General features: G+C 42.3%; 1 protein-coding gene across 1 annotated transcript; it reads right to left on the bottom strand.

The window, feature by feature from the left end:
• Nucleotides 1–794: 794 nt before the first annotated feature.
• LOC110619199 (scopoletin glucosyltransferase) lies at nucleotides 795–2,459 on the bottom strand. Its single transcript, XM_021762477.2, has one exon. It carries the CDS (start codon nucleotides 2,338–2,340, stop codon nucleotides 904–906), a length of 1,437 nt encoding a protein of 478 aa, XP_021618169.1. The 5' UTR covers nucleotides 2,341–2,459; the 3' UTR covers nucleotides 795–903.
• Nucleotides 2,460–14,303: the final 11,844 nt, after the last annotated feature.

Raw genomic sequence — 14,303 nt, 5'->3', positions numbered from 1 at the left:
TTAATTTACTATTAAAAGTTACTCTTTGTTTCCCATAAAGTTTGGTATATATCTTAAATTTTTACTTGATTTAAAAATATACTTAATATAATTAAAGAAATAAAATTTATTTTGTATTTTCTAATATATCATTCACTCCTATTGTTATATTGCTAAATTATTTTTGGAACTTTTTTTTTTTTCAAAGCACATCAAATATCAACATATTAGGAATATAATACAGTCTATAATTTTAGAAGGAAAAATATTTTATGATTTTAGAAAATAATAAAAGGAAAATAAGTATATCTTTTATAATATAGAGGAACAAATATATAGTAAGAAAAAGTATTTTAAATTAAAAAAAATAAAAATTATAAATGAAATTTAATAATACGATAAGTGAATATAACAGTGCTGTTAGAAAAAATTAATATATATGAGTTAAGTTTAATATTTTAATTATAAAATGCAAGGGAATTGATGATGTAGATGAATGACACTGCCACTATTGCAATAAAAAGTATTTTTGATTGGGTGAGTTATATTTGGCTTATCATAGACTATTACATTTACATTTTTGGATTTCATACTTTAGAACAAAATTATTTGAATTTTTTTTTTTCAATACTGTATCTGGTGGTGGTGTTATCCGCTCAGAAACTTTTTTTAAGGCTTTCAATGTTTCTATGTTTAGTGTGCAAACGATTTGGATGTTTTTATGGGACTCTTTTGAATTAAACCTTCATGATCATTGTGCTAAGTTTTTCTTGGATTATTATAATAAAATAGTTATATATATATGGAAAAGAAAGGAAACTTTGAAAATATAAAGTTGACTCATTAATGTGTTACACATAAAGGCATGAATTTTCTTGATGTACATAAATTCTACGGGCTTCTTTGATTCATTGCCAAACAATTTCATACGTTGATGGCCTTAAGTTCTTCTAAGAATGCATTTAAATAAGAGAAAGATGATCCTCCAGCTTCAATAGCCTGCCTTGCCATTTCTTTAAGTTCCTTAGCTCTATTTCTCATCACCTCACCTTCTTCACCAGCCATTACCATAGTCACTGCCTTACGTATATCTTCCATCTTAATTATAATCTTCTTTTCATATGTAGACCATTCTTGGGAACCAACATTGGTTCCTACTTTCAGAACTTCTGTAACTAGCTTTTCATTGAAGAATTGTTCTGCATATAATGGCCATGTGACCATTGGAACCCCAGCAGCCACTGCTTCCAATGTTGAGTTCCATCCACAGTGAGTCATAAACCCTCCAGTGGCTTCATGATCCAAGATCAACAATTGTGGTGCCCACCCCCTTATTATCAAACCTTTCCCTTTCATCCTCATCTCAAATCCTTCTGGTAACCATTGATGATCTTCTTCTTTCCCTTCATTTTTCAGAACCCAAATGAAGTTTTGTCCTGAAGCTTCAAGAGCCCTGGCAAGCTCAAGCAATTGAGGACGTGGAAATTTGAACATGCTTCCAAAACATATATACAAAACTGAGTTGGGTTTCTTTAAAGCTAGCCATTTCAAACATTCATGTTCATCAATGGAGGTTGTGTCTCCTCTTTGTACTTTATCTTCAGTCTCCTTGTTGCAGAGAGAGAGTGGGCCAATTAGCCATGCTTTTCTTCCCATGACATTCCTGTAGTGTTCTAAGTATTTTGGTTCAAGCTCATAGAAACTATTTATCAGGACTCCGTAGCTCTTTAACACTGATTGGATAATTTGATCCAATGCTTCTGTAAGCTCATTTTCCTCTCTAATATAATTTGGCAACTGTAATCTTGTCAACTTTATCTGGTTTGGCAGGCCAAGCACTGTGAAAGGATCAAAATCTGATGCTAGGCTTTTGTAGATATCATAGCGTCTCAATGAATCAAATACACAAAGGGAAAAAGTGCTAACTCCATGGAAAACCAGCCTCGGAATTCCAAATTTGTTTGCAATTTCTGTAGCCCAAGGAAACATCATGTCTGCCACAAGACAATTGGGTTGACAATCTTGCAAGACATTTTCGAGTGGGTTTTCAAGCAGGCTAATAGCCCTGTAAAACTTTGAAATCATTTCTGGTGTGTTGATGGAACTTGCATTCTCACAACCTTCTGGCAGCCCAACCTCTGCAGAAGGGAAGTCCATTAGCTGAATAAATATTTCAAAACCCAATTGCCTATCTCTTTCAATTGTTTTAGAGAAGAGAGGTGCATTAGATGGAGTAGTTATAATGGTTGCCTTCACCCCATGCCTGACAAATAGCCTGGCCATGTCCATGGTTGGGATCAGGTGACCTTGGGCCATATATGGGAAAAATGCTATATGAAGCTGAAATTGTTGTGCATCCATGGCATAAGGTCAAAAGAAGGTTGGGAATTTGAAAGGAAGAAGGACGTAGCGGGAGTTAGAGAATGCTAGCTAGTTTGATCTTCTAAGAATAAATTGGTAAAGACATGTTTGTCTGTATTTTTTCTTTAATCCAGTTGCATTTATACAACTCTAAATGTGAAGATTAGTAAAAGAAAAATGGTTAATTATTTCCCATCCTATCACAAAAGGAAAAAGAAAAAGGGGAAGAAACAAAATGAAGATTGCTTGTTTGTTAAGTTGTATATTTTCACATTTGTAATAGACTTAGCCAATGATGCTTATGCCTATGATTGAGACATTGAATGAGAGAAAGGAACTTGTCTGTGTTATTGGAGATCTTGAAATTTTTATATGTATATTATCAAGAAAAATTGGCCTGTATACCTGAGCATATTACTTATGAATTACGTTTTTGCATAATATTTTACCGCTTAACTTTCCATCATCCTCTGTTTATCATACAACAATAATGCTCATTTATTTGGTCAAACATACTTGGAGCACAAGAATTTCTTAGTCATCTTATATTATTTTAGAGTTTAAACAATTGTGAAATTATTACTTTAATATTATAATAAATAGTTTAATAATTAATTTATTATCTTAATATTATAATAAATAGTTTGATAATTAATACTATATGAGATTCGTTCAAAGTATGCAGTGAGCTGTTATCATAAGATAATACCACGTGATAAGTACTGATAAACTTATACGCAGTCCCATCCATAGAAAAGAAGACCTAGGCACTTCAGGTCGGCTTCAGGACAGATCGGTCTCAAATCGGATAGACTCACCTTCTCAACTTCAGGGTGAGTCTCCATAAAAAAGTTACTGTTAAACAGTTACAATCCAACAAATTTCTTTTATGCCTGTGATCACGGGATTCCCAACCAATTAGCTAGTGAATATCCCTTACTAATGAGTCGGCCACTTCATCACCGGATTATTAGGAAATGCTATATTTATCCACACTTTCTCACAATATAAAAGGAAAACGATCACAAGGTAAAAGTACGCTATTATCTCACACTACTACTTTTGAGTTATAAACATTATACTTACCCTTCTCTTTCTCTTACTGACTTGAGCATCAAAGTAGCTATCATAGGTGCCAACCACCTCATGTTCTCTATCTTGCAGGTGAACCAATCACAGCATAGTTTCATTGGACCAATCACAACACAGCTCAGTTGGACCAACCACAGTACAACTCCATTCTAGTCACATCATTAATTTATTTTCAGTAACATCATTTGGTTTCGCTGTCGAAAAATGATTGAATTCTCTCTATTCATTTGGATTAAAATCGATTTCTTATCCATTCTCTCACAAAAAGAAATCTCTTTTTTATCGCTCAAAATGGTCGACAATTCATGAGCTGCTGCTAAAGTTGCTCCCGATGAGGATGCTATCATTTCTTCCACTTCTAGTAGTGGACAAGACACACCCCCTATGGTCAGCGAAGCAAATCTCAACAATCTGAGTATTGAGAAAATACTCCAATACATCAGGAGATTGTAGGTTACTTTTGAGTAATGTAAAGATCGTGAGGAGGCATCACTCATGGCTCCTAGGGAAAGCGAAAAGCCTCTGTTGATACCTTAAAAACTTGGACGGGGGCAATCCAAATGCGGTCCAAATGGAAAGACAACTTCAAAGAAGGGGAATCCTCAGACGATGCTCAGAAGAATGTTGACTGTAAGCCTATACAGGCTGCCCAAAAGTACCAGGAAGATGACAAAAGGACGAGCCAAAAGCAAGAGCAAAAGCAGAGAAGCAAGGAGATGAGGGAGAACCTAAAAGTTATCCAGTCTCCCAAAGAAGGAATGACCGAGCTAAGTATAAGAATTACACTCTCCTGAATGACTCATGGACACATATTTTAGTGTGGATCAGGAAAAATGATAAGGAAGTTAGATGACCTCCTAAACTCAACCTTAAGAAAGCTGGGAGGCGAGATAAGAACAAATACTGTCATTTTCATGAAGACCACAAACATACAATGATGAGTGTCGGCAGCTAAAAGACGAGATTGAAAGGTTAATAAAAAATGACACACTTTAAAAGTTCATCAGAAAGAGTAGAAAATATAGGAGGCCCGAGCTTGAGGTAATAATTCCCAAAACCACCCATGACAGTATACTTATAGGGATTATTCATGCGATTGTAGGAGGATTGAGTGTTAATAGGGGTGACAATAAGGAGAATATCACAGATGTTCAGCTCCTGGGTCAAACTTCGAGTTTTGAAATTGGTCAAGTCAGACAACCAAGTCTTTTATTTTATCCTTAGAAAATATTTATGATTTATGAAAATATTATAAAACTAAGATGCATTTTTCAACCTTCTTTTTTGATAGGAAAATCAGAGACGTTAGATAGATGAAAGCATATAGACAAGAGCAAAGCCAAAAATTTAGACATTGGACTGCAGAAACACATTCATAAAAAGGCCACAAGACCATCCAAACATAGGTACTGCATAACAAGGCATTTGATGCCAGGCCACAAGGCGAGTATACGTGTAATGACCCGGAACCGATACCCCTCTGTAACGGCCCGAACCCGCTACCGGCGCTAGAATCCAGATCGGCTTAAGGCCGCCGGTGTAACGACCCGAGAACCGATACCCCTCTGTAACGGCCCGAACCGCCACCGGCGCTAGGATCCAGATCGGCTTAAGGCCGCCGGGACCCGTAGCAAGCCAAACATACATACTATCACCTGGTCAAATCCCACACATGATCGAAAACTTTAACATAAAACCTGTAAGACTGAACATCTGTTGAACCCAAACCTGACCTGTGCACGCATCCTGACAAGAAACATACCTCATAAAAATATAAAACCTCCACTGGAGTCCTCATCGTATACTCCAATGGGGTAACATTACATGCCTCAAGTTTGGTTCTCAACTCGACATATAACATAAACATAACCATGCATTAACAGGGACTAACCAGTCTATAGGGCCAAGCACAACTAATCCATAGACACAACTTTACTTAACATTACATACATTATCTCAATTTACATTACATCAACTTATGTTACATGTCCACTTCTAAAACTACTAAACTGATACATAAACATAAACTATTACATAAAACATACAACTTGACTTTACCCTGCTGCCTCTGGACTCTCTCAAGCCTGCAAAACTGGGATTAGGGGAAAGGGATGAGCTAAAAAGCCCAGTGAGTAGAAACAGAGAAAACAGTTCATTTTACTAAAAACATTTGCTTTAATTCCTCCATTTTTAGGTATATTATTATTCATTTAACTTCTTCTTTCTTTCTTATTCATGCTTTCATGAAATGCGTCATAACACAGAGAAATCACATAATCTTGTCCGTCTCGGGGCTTATGCAAGATTTATTCCCCACGGACCCTGGTTTCTGAGAGTCTGTCTTTTCGCATGCATCTTTCCTCTCAGAGGATGGACATGACATCAAAAATCCCTCTGTCGGTGCCCGGCTCCCCCATAGGAGCTCACAAAGGCCTGTAACATACATGACATGGTGTCTGGTCCACTGAGAGCTCACATGGACTTTCCTACAGGTACTTGTCCGGCTCTCAAAGGACTAAGACAAGACTCGTGACAGATATGGGCTATTGAAGTCGCCTCGGTCCACCCTACCTCAACATCAACATGAAATAATGCAATGCAACATATTCGTGAACTAGTGCAATCAACCTACTATACATAATCATGATGCATGCTCATGCTTTAGGCATTAGATTTTGTGCATAAAAGATTAAGTTTAGTTCTACTCACCTCCTGGCAGACGCTGACTGACTCTGCAACTGCTAGCACTACTGGCCTCCTCGGTCCCTCGGGTCCGATCCTACACAGGTGGACTCGAATGAGGTGCCAAACATACTCTATACAACTCATAAACATACCCCCAAAAACCCCTCTAAAAGCCACTTAAACATGCATGGAAAACACCCAAGAAACGGCTGGACAGGGCACCTTCGGCGGCACCTTCGGCGGCCGAAAGTCCCTTCCAGAGACGAAACTCGGGTAGGTTCGGCGGCAGGTTCGGCGGCCGAAACCCTAGGACAGAAACGAAAGTCCCTCCTTCGGGGGCACATTCGGCAGCCTAAAGACTGCCTCCCATGCAGGTTCGGCGGCCGAAACTCCTTTCGGCGGCCGAACCTGGTCCCCTCTGGACAACAGGTCCGATTCTGCCAAGCCAAAAACTAAACTCAAATATACCCAAATCCTCACATACTCTCTCCCAATCATGCATACTCACTCCCATAAGCATAAAGGAGCATAAACTAACATAAACTCCTCAACACAAACATCACATAACATACATTGGGTATAAAACCCACATAAACCTTAAACATGCATTTTCTACCCAAACTTAACCATCAAACTCTATAAAACTTACTTAAAACTTCATTAAACATAAGGAAAAGCAAGGATCTACACTAACCTCTTGGAGATCGAGGGTGGTGTGACCCCTAACTCGGAGGTGTGGAGAATCCAAGCTCCAAAAGCTCCAAGCTCCCAAAACTCCTTTTAAGCTTTAAATCTTCAAACACAAGGGTAGAAATCATGAAAAACTTGAGAGATGGGTAGAGAAAACACGAAAACGACCAAAGGAAGGCATAAACTCACCTGAGCTCGAGAATGGGGAGAAAACTCACCCATTTCCGATCTGAGGGCCTTTTATAGGTGGCCTGGTCAAAGACCTTCGGCGGCCTAACGTGCCCCCTAAACTCATGCATGTTCGGCGGCCGAACTTGACTTTCGGCGGCCGAACCTTGGCTCGTTCAAACAAGACTTTCGGAGGCCAAAAGCACTCCCGAAACCTTTCCATGTTCGGCGGCCGAACTTCACTTTCGGCGGCCGAACCTGGCAAACGCCTCCTTGGTCTTTTCCTTTTCAAAACTCAATTCATTTCCCTTTAAAACCCTGAAATCATGTGAAAAACATTTTAGAAAACACATTTTACCCTTCTAGAGAGATCCAACACCCTAGATTCCGCCGGAGGGCAGGAATTCCGATGCCGGATTCTAGCCGGGTATTACATTCTTCCCCCCTTACAGAACATTCGTCCCCGAATGTTCCTCAACTACTCATGCATAAAAACATATCATAAGAACATATCATCGTACATACACATCAAGCAAGCAATCAAGCAAGCAAGACCTCTAAACTTTCTCCTAAAAGAGACACGGCATTGCCGGAGTCAAAACTCCCGGTTCTCCTAAGAACACTCCTCAAGCTGGGGTGATTCTACAGGACCTCTCCATCTGAATCTCCTTGTTCCAAAACTAACTAACTGATGTGTCCATGATCCACAATAGCTGCTCAACTCAGGTGAGATCCCTTGGGACCTCCACCTCTAGTTCCTCAAGAACCCTACTTGGATCTGACATGAACTTTCATAAAGTGGAACGTGGAAATCTGAATGGATTCTCTCCCTTACGAATCACCCTTCGCAAAGGAGACACCTCAAGCAATACCTCAACCTCCTCCTGAAACTCCTCCTGCTTCCACTGCGCTACTCTGATCTTCTCTTCTGATCCGCAAGGATCCATCCTTCTTTTCCACAAAAACCGGCACTAGAACACCCCAAGGAGAGTGACTAGGTCGGATGAAACTCTCCTGCAGTTGCTCCTCCAACTCAAAACTCTGCAGGTGCCAACCTGTAGGGAAGGATTAGAAATGGTTCTGGGTCCAGACACCACTCCTATTCCAAGCTCTAACTCCCTAACAGATGGTAAACCTGACAGCTCGCCTGGGAATACATCCACGACTTCTCTCTCTAACTACTACTATCACTGAGGCTGGTTCCCGACCCAACTACTAACTCTCCAGCAAGAACTAGAACCCTCTGACAACCCCTCCTACGCACCCTATGAGCCTGACAGGCTGACATCAAACTTCTAGGCAACCTACACTGTCCCCTCCAAAGACTACCTCTGACCCATCCTGTCCTCTGAACCTGGCCACCCAGTCTCTACGGACCAAGGTAGCACCACAAGTAGAAACCCAATCCATTCCGAGAGTGACGTCTGAACATTCAAGTCCAAGACCTCAAAATCGGGTGGATGGATTCTACCCTCAGTTGACACCTGAACTGAACCGGCAGACTGACTCTGCCTCAGATGGATCACACTTGGGTCCACTGACCCTAAGAGAACACTCTAGCCTAGAAGTTATCAACCCAACCCCTCGACGACTCTTTAGAGTAACTAAGGAAAGAGAAACACCAAGGTTCACAAAAGCATGCACATCAGAACATCAAAGTGAGCGTACCTGACACCACCGTGTTCGATGTGTCTGCCTCCTGCTGAGCCTGGACGAAGATCCGAGCCGGAGCTGACGGACCTCCTCTAAGGGAACCTGCTGAAGAAGAGGCTGCCCCTCTCCCTCTGCCTCGACCACTAGCCTGAAACATGGTTTGAGCTGCTGGCTGAGACTGTACTAACCGGGGTACAGTAGGACATTCACGTGCTATGTGTCCTTCCTGTTCACACCTGTAACAAGCTGCCGTCCCAACCCGACAGACTCCCTTGTGCGGCCTTCCGCACCTCAAGCACCTTGAACTGCCCGAGCCAGAGCTTGAACCACCAAAACCCAAACTAGCCTTCAGATTCTGCCAAAACTTCTTCTGCGACTTCCTGAGACCTCTCTTCCATTTCTTACCTCTCGTGGCAGCTGTACTCAGAGTGGAGGGATCAATCCCTCCTGAACCTGAAATCCTAGAATCCTGAGTCTGAGCATCCTCCTGAGAATCTCCCATACCTTCTTCAGGTACTCTGACTCCCATACTGACATCCCTTCTCTGAACATCTGACTCTACTTCCCTCATACTAGCTGACATCCTTCTTGGAGCCATCGCTTCTCTGCTTGCATCAAAAGACCTTCCAGGGTCCCTTGATGTTTCCCATCTGCTAACTCCCCAAGACTGCGCTCTTGGCAGAGCAGGGGGAAAGGTGTCCATACCTTCCCTCTCAGATGGAACTCCAGTCGATTCCACAGATCGACGAGCACCTCGCATTCTGGCTCCTCTGAAGAACAACACACAAGCATACAATCCATCATTAGCATCATACGGTTCATATGAAAACACATGAACCCACACATATATAGCATATCATACATAACATTAATGCACATGCATAAAATCATGGCATTACACATCATCATCAAGACAGGACTCTACATCCTATCCTAGTGGACATGATTCTACTCTTGATCTTTCTTATTGTGCTTGCCCTTCTATGACCTCTAAGCCAACCTCTTTCCGATGTGCAAGACACCGTACTCTCGAGGCCCAAAGCTCTGATACCATTCTGTAACGACCCGAGAACCGATACCCCTCTGTAACGGCCCGAACCGCCACCGGCGCTAGGATCCAGATCGGCTTAAGGCCGCCGGGACCCGTAGCAAGCCAAACATACATACTATCACCTGGTCAAATCCCACACATGATCGAAAACTTTAACATAAAACCTGTAAGACTGAACATCTGTTGAACCCAAACCTGACCTGTGCACGCATCCTGACAAGAAACATACCTCATAAAAATATAAAACCTCCACTGGAGTCCTCATCGTATACTCCAATGGGGTAACATTACATGCCTCAAGTTTGGTTCTCAACTCGACATATAACATAAACATAACCATGCATTAACAGGGACTAACCAGTCTATAGGGCCAAGCACAACTAATCCATAGACACAACTTTACTTAACATTACATACATTATCTCAATTTACATTACATCAACTTATGTTACATGTCCACTTCTAAAACTACTAAACTGATACATAAACATAAACTATTACATAAAACATACAACTTGACTTTACCCTGCTGCCTCTGGACTCTCTCAAGCCTGCAAAACTGGGATTAGGGGAAAGGGATGAGCTAAAAAGCCCAGTGAGTAGAAACAGAGAAAACAGTTCATTTTACTAAAAACATTTGCTTTAATTCCTCCATTTTTAGGTATATTATTATTCATTTAACTTCTTCTTTCTTTCTTATTCATGCTTTCATGAAATGCGTCATAACACAGAGAAATCACATAATCTTGTCCGTCTCGGGGCTTATGCAAGATTTATTCCCCACGGACCCTGGTTTCTGAGAGTCTGTCTTTTCGCATGCATCTTTCCTCTCAGAGGATGGACATGACATCAAAAATCCCTCTGTCGGTGCCCGGCTCCCCCATAGGAGCTCACAAAGGCCTGTAACATACATGACATGGTGTCTGGTCCACTGAGAGCTCACATGGACTTTCCTACAGGTACTTGTCCGGCTCTCAAAGGACTAAGACAAGACTCGTGACAGATATGGGCTATTGAAGTCGCCTCGGTCCACCCTACCTCAACATCAACATGAAATAATGCAATGCAACATATTCGTGAACTAGTGCAATCAACCTACTATACATAATCATGATGCATGCTCATGCTTTAGGCATTAGATTTTGTGCATAAAAGATTAAGTTTAGTTCTACTCACCTCCTGGCAGACGCTGACTGACTCTGCAACTGCTAGCACTACTGGCCTCCTCGGTCCCTCGGGTCCGATCCTACACAGGTGGACTCGAATGAGGTGCCAAACATACTCTATACAACTCATAAACATACCCCCAAAAACCCCTCTAAAAGCCACTTAAACATGCATGGAAAACACCCAAGAAACGGCTGGACAGGGCACCTTCGGCGGCACCTTCGGCGGCCGAAAGTCCCTTCCAGAGACGAAACTCGGGTAGGTTCGGCGGCAGGTTCGGCGGCCGAAACCCTAGGACAGAAACGAAAGTCCCTCCTTCGGGGGCACATTCGGCAGCCTAAAGACTGCCTCCCATGCAGGTTCGGCGGCCGAAACTCCTTTCGGCGGCCGAACCTGGTCCCCTCTGGACAACAGGTCCGATTCTGCCAAGCCAAAAACTAAACTCAAATATACCCAAATCCTCACATACTCTCTCCCAATCATGCATACTCACTCCCATAAGCATAAAGGAGCATAAACTAACATAAACTCCTCAACACAAACATCACATAACATACATTGGGTATAAAACCCACATAAACCTTAAACATGCATTTTCTACCCAAACTTAACCATCAAACTCTATAAAACTTACTTAAAACTTCATTAAACATAAGGAAAAGCAAGGATCTACACTAACCTCTTGGAGATCGAGGGTGGTGTGACCCCTAACTCGGAGGTGTGGAGAATCCAAGCTCCAAAAGCTCCAAGCTCCCAAAACTCCTTTTAAGCTTTAAATCTTCAAACACAAGGGTAGAAATCATGAAAAACTTGAGAGATGGGTAGAGAAAACACGAAAACGACCAAAGGAAGGCATAAACTCACCTGAGCTCGAGAATGGGGAGAAAACTCACCCATTTCCGATCTGAGGGCCTTTTATAGGTGGCCTGGTCAAAGACCTTCGGCGGCCTAACGTGCCCCCTAAACTCATGCATGTTCGGCGGCCGAACTTGACTTTCGGCGGCCGAACCTTGGCTCGTTCAAACAAGACTTTCGGAGGCCAAAAGCACTCCCGAAACCTTTCCATGTTCGGCGGCCGAACTTCACTTTCGGCGGCCGAACCTGGCAAACGCCTCCTTGGTCTTTTCCTTTTCAAAACTCAATTCATTTCCCTTTAAAACCCTGAAATCATGTGAAAAACATTTTAGAAAACACATTTTACCCTTCTAGAGAGATCCAACACCCTAGATTCCGCCGGAGGGCAGGAATTCCGATGCCGGATTCTAGCCGGGTATTACAGCCGGGACCCGTAGCAAGCCAAACATACCTCCTATCACCTGGTCAAATCCCATACATGATCAAAACTTTAACATAAAAACTGAAACATCTGATGTAAATACCGAACTTGACCTGTATGCAACATAACTGAAAACATCAAGAACCCCCTACTAGAGCCCTCATCAAAACTCTAGCTGGGTCAACACAACATACATCAAGCCGGAGTCACATCCAAAGAACCAAACCTAACCTGTGCATGCATGAGCATGCTTTAGTCATTTGATTTCGTAAAATAAAAGATTAAGTTTAGTTCTACTCACCTCTGGCAGACGCTGGACTGACTCTGCAACTGCTAACACTGATGGCCTCCTCGGTCCCTCGGGTCCGATCCTACACAGGTGGACTCGAATGAGGTGCCAACACACTCTAAACAACTCATAAACAACTACCCAAAAACCCCCTAAAATATCATTAAAGCATGCATAGAAAACAACCTTGAAAAGGCTGGACATGGCACTTTCGGCGACACCTTCGGCGGCCGAACCCTCCCTCCAGAGACGAAACTCGGGCACTTTCGGCGGCACCTTCGGAGGCCGAAAGTCCCTCTCCAGAGACGAAAGTCAGGCACTTTCGGCGGCCGAACCTTCCTTCGGCGGCCGAAAGTCTGCTTTCAAGCCAAAACTCAACTTTCAGGGGCAAGGTTAGGCGGCCAAACCATGCATCCATAGGCAGGTTCGGCGGCCGAAAGCCCTTTCGGCGGTCGAACCTGAGTTCTTCCCAGAAGGGCAGAACTCAGCCCTCACATGCACAACAGCCCCCAAACCTTTACTAAACACCCCAAAACGAGCAACCAACCTCCTAAAAACATGCATAAACCCTTAACCATGCACAAAGGAGTTTAAACAAACTTAAACTCCAACAAAGAACATCATAAAGCACATATGAATAGCTTATGACTCACATAAGCCAAAACCAACAAAACAACCCATAACCTCACTTGCTCTTTCCCAATCATGCATACACTCTCCCACATGCATAACCTAGCCTAAACATTCAATATAGCATCATATAAACATACATGAGCATCACATAACATACATTGGGCATAAAACCCACATAAATCCTAACATGCATATCTACTCATACTCAACCATTAAAACCTTCATAAAACTTCAAAAGACACTAGGAAAGCAAAGATCTACACTTACCTCTTGAAGATCGAGGGTTGCGTGATCTCTAACTCGGAGGTGTGGAGAATCCAAGCTCCAAAAGTTCCAAGCTCCCAAAACTTCGATCTAAGCTTTAAAACTTCAAAACAAGGGTAGATCTCATGAAAACTTTGAGGGATGGGTAGAAAAAGCATAAAAATGACCAAAGGAGCACAAGAACTCACCTGAGCTTGAGAATGGGGAGAAAACTCGCCCATTTTCGATCTGAGGGCTCTTTATAGGTGGCCTGGTCAGAAACCTTCGGCAGCCTAACGTGCCCCCTAAACTCATGCATGTTCGACGGCCGAACTTGAGGTTCAGCGGCCAAACCTTGGTTCGTTTAAACAAAGCTTTCGGAGGCCAAAAGTGCTCCCAAAACCTTCCCATGTTCAGCGGCCGAACTTGACTTTCGGCGGCCGAACCTGGCAAATGCCTCCTTGGCCTTTTCTTTTCAAAACTTAATTCTTTTTCATTTAAAACCATAAAATCAGTAAAAACATTTTTGAAAACACATTTTACCCCTCTAGAAGCCTCTGGCATCTTCAGAAATTCCAGATTCCAACGGAGATTCCGTCGGAAGGTAGGGATTCCGATGCCGGAATCTAGCCGGGTATTACAATATGTCAGGCCGACCAACTGGGTGTTAGTCCCACTTCACTAGAAGTTTCTAAGACATTTAATGCCAAGCTGCAAGGTAGGTATATGCCAGGCTGCAAGACCAGGTGTTAGTTCCATATCACGAGAAGTTTTTAAGGCATTTAATGCTAGGCCAACTAACCGGATATTAGTCCTGCTCCACGAGAAGTTTCTAAAGTATTTGATGTCAGGCTAAAAGTCGAGAATCCATCAAGCCAGTAGACCGGGTGTTAGTCCCACTAAAACAAGGCCATAAGTCGGGATTTCGTCAAGTCAAAAGTCCGGGTATTAGTCACACTAAAATAAGGCCATAAGTCAAGAATTCGTCAGGCTAGAAGATTGGGTATTAGTCCCAC

This window comes from Manihot esculenta, chromosome 7 (assembly GCF_001659605.2).
Source record: "Manihot esculenta cultivar AM560-2 chromosome 7, M.esculenta_v8, whole genome shotgun sequence".
NCBI classification, from domain to species: Eukaryota; Viridiplantae; Streptophyta; class Magnoliopsida; order Malpighiales; family Euphorbiaceae; genus Manihot; species Manihot esculenta.
Note: the sequence above shows the minus strand (reverse complement) of the source record. Positions and strands in the feature narration are given on the sequence as shown.